We start from the raw sequence: 13811 nt of genomic DNA, 5'->3' as shown, positions 1-13811 counted from the left end.
AAGGATGGAAGGCAGAGCAAGAGAAGGAACCAAAGACGCATTAAGGATCAAAATGCACCTTTTTTCAAGTCCTCTGAATCAGAGACTCTCTCCCAAGTACCTTCCCTGTACCTTACCTGCTAGTCAGACGTAGAGCAAAGAGCATACTGAAAATACAGATGAGAATGCCAACCTGCATACACCTGAGCTTAGCAATGAGTCCGAGCAGGATGCCTGAAGGATCCCAAGGATAAAAACACCGTGTTTAGTCCCCACTTTGAAATCTGTTTTGCAGCAGATTCTCTTCCTTTTGATGCTACCAAATTCCAACTTTAGCAGGTGTTTTCACAAGGAAAAAAGTAAACCCCCCCACATAGTCTCCATTAGCATTAAAAAAGGATGTCAATTGGCACTGGAAAGTAGTATCTTATAAACTTCTTTCAGAAATTGGTCAGGAAAGTCACACAGCATACTGAGCACACTAAAAGTATTACATCAGTAATACACATATAATACCATAATATGTTGGGCCTTGTTACACTGCTATTTTTATTCCTGTTAAACAATTTAAAAAATTAATAAATTATTGTAATGTTGCTATTTACTGTAAAGATTTGTTTTTTCCAGAGCATAAGAGTAACAATTCATGTTATAAAGAACATCTGACCACAAGATTGTTCAGATCTCTGTAATACAGCTTTTTCTTTCACTACGGGAAAGCACATTAAACTTTTCAGATTAGAATTTATATCAGTCTCAAACACAGAAAGAAATGCCTTCTCTGCCTATTGCCCAGATACAGCTCTATCGTCTACTGGTGTCAGCAAAAGAACACGCTTGAATCAACCAGCAAGTCCTTCTGCATTTGAGACTCAGGCTTATCCAAAGGCACCTGTGCAAACCACTAGACTTCCCCCCCCCTTTTCTTTTATTTGCTTTAGCCAGTGCATCTGGAAAACGAGAAAACCTCTTGACTCCACTGAAACACAGAAATTTTACTATAGGTGGCCTAGGTTTTCCAGGGTAAGTAAATTTGCTGTAAAAAAACTTCAATTTCTACAGGTTCTTAAACACTACAGGACTATCGATCTTTTCAGAGTATTTCTCAGCCCTGTTGTTAGTTGACAAATTACAAATGCTCAGCTTATTAGTGGCTCTGTTCAACAACATTCTGGTCTAGTTTTGCCTTAAATATCATTAAACCAGTGTCAGGATGCAGTTAACATACATACACAAAGAAAGAGAGAGATATGATAAACTAGGCCTGTTGCCACATTTAAGAAAAGGCTTGTTCAGTCAGCTCTGGTCTTGGCTGAAATAAACTCAGCTTCTCACCTAGCAGTTGCCTTTATAAGAGTAACACTCCAACACAAAACTCTTGTCTCTCAGCTGCAATGCTGCTTCATGTTTGGGTCCGTGGACCTCTTGCACTAAAGCACAATCACTGCTGAAGTCCAAGTGCTGCCACGCTCCAAAGCTCGCTACAGCAACAATATTCTCATCTGTCATCAGGAGCATGGAGGATGAACCAATCTTAAAACAAATTATTTTACTAATTAATAAATAATAAAATAAGCAACACAAGTTTTTCATTGTTTCTTCAATGGGATCCTCTGGGAAAAGTTCTGCCTTAAGTTATATTATGGCAAAACTATTTCCATTCACTGTAGCCATAACATTTCAACACTTTTAACTTTTCCTCCTTTAAGTTGCTAGAGATTTAACCTAATATAAAAGAGGACAAGGATGTGACTGTGGTTTAATGGGTCTTCATGTGCTCAATGTGTTTAAGACATACTTTCTAAAATATGAAATTACATTCTCCATCTAGTGTCATTTTATTATTTAAAAATGTAACACTTCTCCCTGTCATTCTTCTCTTTTTTAATAAGAGTTGACTTGCAAGTCAACCACTCAGATACTGAGGTAGAGCTCAGAGAAAAGTTACTACAGGGAGAAGAAAGAAACCATGACCGTTATGTGATGCTGAACAAATATTAGCTGTAGCCACAAATCATTCAGAAGTATTTGCTAATAAAATATTTCTGAAATTATTGCTTTTATTTTGTACTGTATTTCCAAGTCTTTTCCAGAAAAGTATTTAAGCACTTGCCTAACTTAAAGCACATGAGAAATCCCATTGATTTTCAGTGGGCTTAGTCACATCCGTTAAGTGCCACACATTCTTCAGCACACTGCTGCATCTGGACTTTTTACAATAATCAAATGAGAATAAAACAAATATATGTTCAGTGTAATCCATACTTTTCATGTGAAAATGTAGACATAGTCATTTAATAGACATGAAAGCACTAGGCTTTTAGCCTTACAAAATGAAAAGGCTAGAGAAGATTGATTCACTGTGATATTGTCAAATATTTTGTGTGCATTACAAAACTCTGACCTCTTTTTACTGAACAAGAAAGTATTTCTGGACATGTTTAACATCACCTGGACACCATCAAAATCAGAAGCCTAAGCTGATGTACAATCACTGTCCTAAGGAAATTATTATATTTTCATTTTGCATTCACAGATAGGACTGACATGGACATCCTTGGAAATTTCATAATTCTAAGGTAAAATACAATATTAAAATCAATTAAAAGTATAGCATTTATAAATTTGGCATTTTAAATGCTTGAACAAGTATCATATTTTACAAGTAAAATCCATCTGCAGAGCTTGAAAGATGTCTGTCAGATTCTGATGATTTAATATAAAGAAGCACCATTTATAGAGGGGGCAATACCTTTAATTAGACTGGCTCATATGTTCCAAATCTTATGTATACATGCATATATACAAACCTTTTCTTAGGTAAATAAGACCTTGTTGAAGCTCCAAAGAAGGTCTAAGTTGGCCCAGTTTTCAAGCCTTGAAAAGAAGTTTTTGTACCTGCAAGTTTTTTCCATTTTTTTTTTCTGGTGGTATTATCTGTTCTAATATAACAGAAGTCGCCTCTGATATCCCTACAGCATCAGAGCTATCACATCACTATTAACACAGAATTCCATGCTCCAGGAACCCTAGAGCCCTCTGTGCAGAAGACGGTATCTACCTTGAGGGAAGTTCATGTAGCTTATGGAAGTAGCAATTTTCCCAAGTAGTCTCATCCCTAAACTCCCAGCCTGGGGCCTCTCCGGAGCCAGGAATACCAGTCATAACAAGCAATATAGGAGTTATGTGTCAGTCCTTGTCAGCGCTCCCAGGACAGTATGTGACAAGAGAACATATTTCTTTTATCGGTTTCCCCTGTTCTTAAACACAGCCCATACAACGCCTTTCCATTTAAACCTCTGATACTGACTAAGTAACATCTTTCAGGAGACAGGTGGAGAGCTGAACCAGAGGAGACGTGACAGTGCCAATGACAGAAACGTTTCTGTTTGCCAACCCCTCTTCTCACCCCATCTTGCAAGGTTACAAGCCATGAATGTTATTCTGTCTCACCCTCTTGGATATTTTTTTAAGAGATTGTCTATTTCACTTTTAAAGAAAAGCGCTTTCAAATCATAATTTTAATTAACTCAGAAAGAAATGCACATTTCTATTATGTGTGTGTCAACGGTGAACATTTCTGTCTTTGCCCAATGCCAAACTGTATTTCTCCAATGATATGCAATTCATATGAAACGCGGATCAGCTCCGTTTATTCCACGTGTCAAAATGCATTATCTACATCTGAGTTTTGTCTCATTTGGTCTGTCCCATTTGGTAAATGGGAAAAATAAAACACATACACAACCACTGATGTAGTTTGGAAAAAGCACCTTCAAATTTATCACTGGTGGATTATGGTATAGAAATGACAGAATGCTGACATGGTAGAGGGCAAAATAATTAGAAAAACAGTATTTATGTCTTCGCAGATGTTGTTACGCCGTATGTAAAGGTCTTGCAGCAGGGAGAGAACAGTGATGTTTCTACCTCAAATTTGTTGGAATGTGAAAGATTCAACCCTGTCAATTTTCTATACTTTTCTATTAGATTACAGACAAGGAATTATGGTATTACACTTTATTCTTGATCCACTGTAATTCAAAGTGGGTGATGATTTTGATCATCTACAGCAAGCCATCTCTCTGTGCCAATTTCTGTGTCTATAGAAAAGGGGTAATAAAATACCTAAGCAACTCTCAAAAATGCTCTGAAATATACCTTGGAAAAGACATACTGATTTTCTTTTACTTCATCTGACTTCAAGTTATGGCATTTTTCTTCAATGATTGTTTTTAGTTAAAAGCAAATAATCACTCATTAAGGCAACTATTTTTTGCTTGCTAAACCCGTAATTTCTTCAGGTGGTACTCACTTACTGACATTTAATATAGTTCATTGCTTTCATAACAGTGAAATATTTGTGCATACTGCCAGCGTTTCATGACCAGAAGCTAGCCTAGATAGCTTCCAGAGATCTCCTTCAACCAACATCACTAATTTGACAAGATGAATTGCCTGTAATATTCCAAGTCCTACAAATATTGGTATCACAGAGATAAGAACCACAATGTGCTATGCTGCGATACAGAACAGTCTTCTAAAGTATGACTGACATTTAAAACTCCGTAAAAGAGTTTAAACTATTTTTCATTTCATTGAAATGAGCTTCAGCCAAAGTTCCTAGGGCACAAGCAGGCTGCCCACCCCAGAGGGGGGAAGACTAAGTGCTGCAGGCGCAGGGCTCGTGCGACAAAGAAGTAGCTACAGCTGAAAACTGATCTGCAAGGGGATCACATCTGACACCTTCACACGTTAAAACAAAACAAAAACAGGGAAACAACACTGTCCGAAAAGTTGCCAGGGATTGTCCAGCTGCAAGTAGGGCATAAATGCAAGTAACAGATATGAGAGTCTGTAAAATCTGATGAAAACCAAATAACTTACCCAGGGCACAATGGGGGTGATTCTCCAAATGTCACAAAAATGAAAACCTGTTCATTCAGGTTTAGCCTCACATCTGCTAGTGTCCTGTCCTACAGCGCTGCAACCTATTGTTTAATTCTAGGTTAAAATGAAGTAATCTAAATATGCACGCTGTTATATAAAATGGCCAGGGGATGAAATTACACCACTTTCTAATAAGGCCCTTTGAAATCCTAAACTAGCAAGTTAGCCGCCAAACTGTTTTTCTTCTACTGATACAGATTGAACAGCAAATAACAACCAGAAGAAGATAAAATAAAGAGTGTAAAACTTCTGTAGTTCTCAAAATCCTATGTTTGTTTGCTATACCAAGGCACAACAGAGGACCATTTAGGTGCCAAACATTTATCATTTTATTAACCATCTCCAAGACCAGTCTTAAAAAACTTTTGTCTCCCAGTTGCTAGATTCTTCATAAATACAAGATCTGTAAAGTTTCCTTCTCTCCCATTTCAAAACTAAATAGAAGAATTTTTAACACGCATCTTTTGAAAAAGTATTTCTAGTTAGAATTTAGTAAAAATCAGCGTATTTATTTTGAACTATAGCAATAATAGTAATATAAAATCTAATGTGTTTCATTATATTGTCTACTTTTTTTTTTATTTAGTGTGTATAAAATCTATGGCAATCACAGTTATTAAAACTACATTTTTACCTAGCTACATCTCTCCACGTAAAACCAATTCATGCGGCTTTAAGTACTCTTTTACTTGATAAGTAGCAGCCTGCACGGTGACAGACATCACACCAGAATATAAAAAGGAGCGTTTGGTTATTTTCTTCTGTCTGTGAAATACACATGCTACTGTTTTCTTCTTTCAGAATACTCATAAACAGATTTCCTTCCTATGCACGATGTACAAGCATATTCTGCATCTGAATTGGGAAAGAAAAAGAGAGTTGCGAGCACTTTAGGACACAGCCCCCCCAGAGGGTACAGTACCACTGATGAGCCCCAGCCCAGCCCGCTCCATGCCGGCTGCAGGAACCCCCAGGATCTCAGCTGCACCTGATGGATCCCAGCTCTCCTCAGTGTCTGGTAGTAACTTGCATCATTTTCCTGCTGATCTTCCAAATACAGCTATTTACCTACGTGGTTGTGTGTAAAGACAGGAAAACTGAAGTATAATAAACTCCAGTCTGATTCTGACTCTTTTGATCACTGTACAATCTAGATTAAGACTAGATTCCCCCACCTCTGCCACATGGGACTGGCAGCAAGAAGGCAAAGGAAAGCAAGCACGACAGATTTCTCGGCACAGAGGCTCTATGGTACGACAAGCAGGCAAGGCGACTGACTTCTGGTCAGTCGGTGCGTAAGGATTTAAAATGTGCATAAGGGTTTAAAAGGTGCATAAGGGGCAAGGTATTTACTACAAATAAAAATGGGGAAAATAAATAAATTAGTGACATAATGCAATAAATGGTGTATATGTTACATCTAATCAGGCTGGCATCTCAGAGAGCACAGCAGCTGCTCAATTCAGTCAAATGCAATTCTGTAGAGGCTCAGAGAACAGGGGTGCACTTAGATTTCTGAAGCAGCATGTGGTCATGCAGTCACTGCTCTGAGACAAAAGTGGAAGAGTTTATTTCTTATACGGCAACAGGGATGCTGTGGAACTGCTCGGAACTATGATGATATCAGTTTCACCTGACTGTGATGTAGCTTAAGGACAGGAATCATAGAACCAATCGTTTCTTATTAGTGTATTTTAAAAGAATAGAAGACAGAGTAAACAACAAAAACTCGAGTTAGAACAATAGTAGGGATCTTCAGAATTATGGACAAGACTGTCACAATAAAAGCTACACTACAGTCCATCATACTTCAGGAGGATGACCTACTTGCAGAAATTAGCATAATTTCTTTTCTTTAAAATAAAACTTGAAAATTAACCTTGTTAACTAACCCAAGTAAATGTGCCTGGCCTCCTTTGCCAAGGATGAAAGGCTCTTAACAGACTGCCCAGGGAAATGACTACAATAAAGGAATCACTCTATTCAGAAAACTCAACTGTCCATCAAACATACTATCCAACAGCAAGTACCTTCTAACCCATCTCGGTTGCAGAGACAGGCAGTCTTTCAAGTAACCAAGGACTAGAATATTCGGGGCAAGGTGCCAGCACAAGTTTGAGCACAGGTCTTGCATTCATGCTTATTCACACAATCTAATAGGCTCGCAGCAGTGCCTAGATCCTTAGGCTCCTTGAATTTCCATGATCTAAATCTTACGCACCTAGCTCCCAGAGAGGAATCCTGCAGCCAGAATGAGGTACCTGGGCTCCCTGAACATGTCAAGAACCAGAAATCCTGCATGATGAGCAGAAACTGCCTAAAGCTAACTAGTACAAAACACATTAACCCCCACAAAACACCAGGGCAGTACACGCAAAAGGGGTGTAGGATGTACATCTGATATATTCCTGGAGCTTAAACCACCAAAGCCTCAGCTAGAGAACACCCTCTTCTATCTGGGATCTCTAGCCCACAGTCCTGCCCTGTAGCTTTTAAAGAAATAAACCAGAAACACTATTTTCTTCTTTAAAACTTGGCTGTGAGAGGAGTTTAACTATGATATAACAGTGAAAAGGCTTTTGAAGTGGGGAAATGAAGGTTCAGTATCTACTCTAGGCAGATGGGCTTCACACCACAATTCCTTTTCCCAGGACAGTGCACAACACCTGGGCGAGATCTTAGTCTGCGTGCACACCTGGATGAAGGGAGTGATGAAGGAGGACTCTTCACACCCATTACGTTGAAGTTCTGCCACTGTTCAGCAAGGAGTAAGAAGAATAAACTCTTGTGTTGAATCACAGTTTTCTGTGACACTAACAATAGTGTAAGGACAGCAAATCCTACCTCCATGTGCAATATGGCACAGATTTCACCTCAGTTTGTAATCTGCGAGACTGTTCTCACATATTAGCATAAAGCTATGTAGTAACTATCAAAAATACTGCAGAAAATAGACTACTATAAGGTAGTAAAATGGCTACTAAAGTATGCATTTATCAGGCATCCAGTGGTGCAAAAACATTTTCACTACTACAAAAACACATTTTTGCACTAAGCTAAACTGGCTCGTCTACTTCCTATTAATAACCTTACTATGTATACTGCACAGAATAATTGTTTCACAGACTATGAGAGAACTTCTGCTTAATCTTTTATGACCTTTATAAAACTTTATTAAATTATGAAGCCATGAAGCTTTTACATGCTCTAAAGTTTCGGTTGGGAACAGTTTAAATACATAAATACGTGCAGCTGTCCCAAGCAGTGCCACCATGGTTACTCAAGACACTGTTAAGACTTTCCAGTTCTGTACCATTTTAAATCAGCAATAAAACTCTAGTCCGAGATAAAGTCTCAGATAGGAGCTATCCAGTCAGGAGCAAAGTACTCCTTATTAAAGGAAATTACTGACATTTTAAAAATACATGCCAGCTCTTCTCAGTTCCTTGCAATTGTGTTACCTATAGAAGTCTCTGCTATAAAAAAAGATATTAAAACTAGTTTATTACATGGATAACCTCTTTCAGAATGTCAGAAACAGAAATATGAAATCCCTTTATTGATCTTTAGTAGACTGAGCCCAAGCTGAGACTCGTGGGAATCATGGTACTCGCAAAATCTGCCACTACTGTGACCACTAGAAATGAAGATGTTAAAAACAAAGCCAATACTTTGGATGGCAAGCCCAGCCAACTTTAAATTTGATCGGAGCATGCTGCCTCCTCAGAACTGCAGCCTGGTGGTAAGGAAGTCTGGAGACCACATCCTTAAAGGAAAGGAAAAATTAGAAAGGAAAAAGGAGAAGAAATGTCCACTCTGTTTTTCCAAGCTACATCATCAATGACTAGCAGAATCTCCCTCTGACATAGGACAGGGAGATATACTGCCAGTTCTTACAGTCCCCTTGAAATCCAGGAGAGTCCTGAAACAATTCATGTACGTCATCTGCCACAGTCTGACATCTGAAATTTCTTGTTCGCGTTTTTGGTAACTCTTGCTTTGGCAAAACTGACAGACCACTACAGATATATGTTTTGATACAATTATTTGAACAAGGCATACCACTGTGCAAGTTTTTAACATTTTATTCTTCCAGTGTACCTTAATTATATCCATCAGCCCTCCAACAATTCTAGTTCTGCAAAATTCCATATAACTATGATCTTTTACCTTCAACGGGTAAAAAAGAAGATTAAAACCACTCATTTCATGTATGAACTAAGACAAGGTTTGAATCTACAAGCTCAGAACCTTTCCCCAGATCTTACTATAATTCTCAAATCTGAAGTAAAATCTCTTCAAACACAACTTGAACAGAGTTCAATTTATTCAATTTAGTTTAGCAACATTTATACTTACTGACTGTTCACTTAGATCCTGAGAGTCTTCCATGGAGGTTATTCACCTTTCTTTTCCCCCACAAGCAGAAATTATCTTCCCTTCAATTTACAGCTCAGTAGTCTAAATTAAAAGGAAGAGAAAAAATTAACATGTTAGTCTGTGGTCCTCACTTCTCAGGCAAATCTGCAATAAACAAACACCCTAACTGAGGCTGTGGTTTCACTAAAATCTGCAGCAAAGTTCCCATTGACTTCTACGAAGCCTAATTTCATATAAAATGTTTCAACACCTCCAGTATTATTTTGGGAAGCTATCTAAAATACACCAACAGAAACAGGAACACACTTAAGTAATAATTCTTCAACTCCTGCAAGAAAAAATAGTTATGAAAACAAACCAATAAAAAAGCTAAAATATTTAATACAGGCAGCTGTTTAAGTAGACAACAAAAAATAACCCTTGGGAGAACATATTGGAAAGACAATTATGGAACACTGAACAAAACTGCTTAATACACATTTAATGATAACCTCTTAGTCATTAAGTGTCTGGCAGAAAAAGGTTATTATGCAATTATCAGCATGAAGTCCCCTCTCTAAGGTCCATTAAATTCCTTTAGGATTAAATAAAATACACAAAGTGGTTTATAACAAGCAGCTCCCGACAAAGTGCTGAATAACAGTCATTACCCTAATTATCTGCTATGTCTATGCCTTCGCTAATAGGGTGAATCACTCTCATCAGCTATTGAGATCTTCAACAGAAAAATTCTATTTTCTAAGAGTTCTGTGTACAAATGATTACGGTAACCTTAACTATAAAGCCACACAATTATATTTCAACCTCCATTCTCAGAAAAGATCCACTTTGGAGTTATGCAAATTTGCATAATCGAGAACAAAACAAGTGCCAGGGATATTTCATACATGCAATAATCATAATATTATTAATCAAAGCTAGTGTTACATTTAAAAGAAAACAAAATATGTAGCAGTAAGTAAACACATAAATTAAGGAACCCAAACAACCTGGATTTGTTTATCAACCATCCACCGCCTTACATTGCCCTGTGAATACCTCCTCTCTTATTCACTTACTTGCCATACCTCCGTTTACTCCCCAAACGTAACTCCCAAAATTTCCTTGTGTTTTGCATGAGGTATTTCCTAGAACATACACACATGCATGTTTACAGCCCCAGTCTACTTTCTTTCCAGTCTCTCCTTTATTTCCTCTTTCTCCTGCTACCAGATTACATCCTCCTGTTTTCCTTCCCTCTTCTCTAAATTTCCAAAAGATTTTCATTCACATTTCATTAATTTTTGCCATGATGCTACATAAGGAAAAGACCAATTGCAAACAAATCGTCCTGCATGTATTTCACCTTATCAGAAAGCTGAAAATAATTCCTGTTTTTCAAAATGGCTTCAGTCTCCTCTTGATTTCAGATGGATCCAAGACATCGACTTCTTCACCCGTGATGCCTTCACCAAAACAGTAACTACCTCCCATGGTTTTCTGGTCAATGTGGAGCCCATCCTTGTGTTTGTAAAAATCTTCTGCAGTCTTTGTCCAATGGCGTCAAGAGGGGAATAGAAAGACTTCTTTAAAACACCCACTACAGGCACATTTCAGAGAGGAGTCTACCGAGAACAATGGGTATTTTGAGAGAAAGCAGCTCTACATGGCATTTCCTGTGGCAGCCCCTGCCAAAGGAGGCAATTCCAAACACAAGGGCGAATTTTCACAACTGATCCTAAAATATTCCATGAATAACTTAAAACACAAGATCTGCTTTAATTTCATTACGAGTTTGAAGCATGTGCATGTTATTGCATTAGTAAGACTGCCTGCGGTAAGAAACAGTCGAGCACTCAGTAGTAAAATACAAGATTCAGAACAAATTTTTTTACTAGTTTCTAAGTTTACTGACTGAAAGTCAGTACCTGGCTTGCATTCAAACATTAAATACTCCAATTCTGTCTGTCGGTCACTGAAGGTGACAGATCCCTCACATTAAATACTCCAATTCTGTCTGTCGGTCACTGAAGGTGACAGATCCCTCACTTTCTGTGTGAAACTCAACTACAACTCAACTATGGAGCCGTACCATAACAGACAGACCCATATTCATGTTTCTTTCCATATTGACCATGATCTTAACTAAAGCACACTGAAATCAACAGATGGATGTCACATTTTTCCTTAAAAAATAAAGTATATCAATATTTTAAACACATCCTGACCATGTAAGTCCAACAGGAGTTTTACTATTAAGAACTGCCTATGACTCATCCACAATATGTGTTGTGTCCCAAAATTCAGGTGGATGTATCCACTGGAACGCATCACTAAATATGCCACTTGTATTAGTCACCTTCTAAAAAAGACGGACCTTCATGAATCTTTGAACTTACTTTACTGCATTGCAAGACAAAGACAAGCTTGTTTAATCCTTGCAGAAATACACAATGTGTTAAATATATCCTTTGCACGAACATGTTATATTATATGCTATATTATAATAGTTTCTAGGGGTCTGTTGTTCATCTTCACACGGCCTCAAAATTTGAATACTCTTACTGGAAACGGAGCTTTTTAAAATAAAATTCAGAATTAATATTTTATCGGTATTCTACCTATCAACAGCTAAATCCTGCTACATTTTGAGCCCAGTTAAAGCGGCTGATTATAACCAACTGCTAACACAATGATTTTTATAATGGCAGTTATGCCAATTGCACTTAGACCAAATCCTTTAGGGTTTAGTTTTATAAATTTGTAAAAGAGGAGAAAAACCATTAGAGAAGTCAGTGATTTAAATAAGACCAACATTACTCCCTAATAAAGATATAAAATTAAAGGATAATAGTAACCTCGTGCTGTTTTATGAGGCAATAATCCAGTTACCAATTCAACCTTGTAGTTTATCCCATCAGGAGAACCAGATTAAAAACAGAGGGAGGGAGGGCACTCTTATCCCTATTATATTGCAAGTGTTTCTAACTGGGTTTAAATATTTTTAAAACTGTTGTTAAAAGTCTTAAACTCACAGACAAGCCCAAATGAAGAAAAATGCCTGTTTCTGCTCTTGATCCAGTTCTTGCAGATGTGGCTTTAAAACTGATGAAGTGTTTTATGCTCCCAGATAAAAATTTTACCTTTCTAAGAAATGTCTTAATTAGGAGGATTCCTGACTTTCCTCATCAACAAATGCATTTAAATCTAATTTTTTATTTATTTATTTTTATCTGGGGGAATAAAACACTTCATCAAATTTAAACTGCAACTTCCAGGACTCGACCATGAGGAGAAACATGTGTTTCCTCCCAGAGATACACCCATAAGTTAAAAAAAATAAAAAACTACTTGAGGATCTGCTGCATACCGCTTTGTAAATGACTGAAAATGTAAGACAGCAAGGACGTGATCTCTCCCCTCGCAAGGATTTCTTCAGAAAATTAGGACTGCAACAAATAAACAGCTGACTGAGGCAGTTTAATTTTCTATGGGATGTCTAATAAGATCCTATGCTGCAACTTTCACAAGCTCAAGACAGAATGTGAAGCTTGGGGATCCACAGGTAAAAAACAGCCTTAAAGCACTTGACATTTCCCAAGAGTATTTCAGAGACTGCTTCAGGCCTTCCAGTCAACCAGATGGAGAGATGGAGCTCCAAGAAGAATCCATCATCTGGAAGAGGAGTTTGGCCATCAGACAAAAATTTTCCTCCCTTTCACTTCAACCCAAAAACTTAGGAAGAAAGCCCTCTCTTGGTCCACTAGGAGTTGGTCCTCTTAAATGAAATTATTGGGGGTGGTGGTTCTCACTTTCTACCACAACATTTTTTTTTCACATGATAATTATTTTTATTCTTTTTCAACTGAAGAACACCTACTTCTATTGAGGATATATCACAGTGATGCTCTGGCATGATGCTCTGGCAGCATAGTACAGGAGCTGCACGATCCCAGTCAAATTTACTATATTGTTTTTACATTTTGAAATGTGTTGATAAGAAGCCTAGAGAATAAACAGAAAGGATGCTGCTGCTGTTAACACAATTAACTCATAGTCACAAAGAAGAACTCATTTCTATCACAGCCACAGGCTGAGAGTCAAAATGTTAAGTGAGAAGTGGTCACAAATAGAACAATTTCTCATTTTCTAGTGCTCTACTTCAGAAACCTGTGGCAGTAGAAGTACTTTGTGCTTATAACTGCAACTGAATGTATGCAGGATGTGCGGCAGTAAGGTGCCAACAAATGAGCACAGCCTCCAGGCTCTGAACTCCCCCGGCCTCAGGCAAGCCTCTGGCTGGGTTTTCACCATCCCTACAGACCATCTGAGGAGAGCGAAGCACATCTGAGGCATGAAAGGTTACGCAAGGCAGATAACGAGAATCCGTGCAAGGAACTAGTGCATATGCACGGCAATCTCACTAAATTAGGTGACTTCATGCTAGTTGTTTCCCATGAAACTCATTTATTTGAAGTAACAGGAGGGAGGGTACAGGCAATAACAAACAGGCAGCGCCTAAC

At 37.9% G+C, this 13811-nt stretch overlaps 1 protein-coding gene across 6 annotated transcripts in view; it reads right to left on the bottom strand.

Moving 5' to 3' along the window:
• EYA4 (EYA transcriptional coactivator and phosphatase 4) overlaps nucleotides 1-13811 on the bottom strand; it is a 161187-nt gene that overhangs the window by 132952 nt on the left and 14424 nt on the right. For all 6 annotated transcript variants that reach the window (XM_075498771.1, XM_075498768.1, XM_075498772.1 and 3 more), the window contains exon 2: nucleotides 9289-9390. In XM_075498771.1, coding sequence (XP_075354886.1) covers nucleotides 9289-9321 — 33 coding nt within the window. In that variant the 5' untranslated portion in view covers nucleotides 9322-9390. The remainder of the gene's footprint in view (nucleotides 1-9288; nucleotides 9391-13811) is intronic.

Source organism: Mycteria americana, chromosome 3 (genome assembly GCF_035582795.1).
Source record: "Mycteria americana isolate JAX WOST 10 ecotype Jacksonville Zoo and Gardens chromosome 3, USCA_MyAme_1.0, whole genome shotgun sequence".
NCBI classification, from domain to species: domain Eukaryota; kingdom Metazoa; phylum Chordata; class Aves; order Ciconiiformes; family Ciconiidae; genus Mycteria; species Mycteria americana.
Note: the sequence above shows the minus strand (reverse complement) of the source record. Positions and strands in the feature narration are given on the sequence as shown.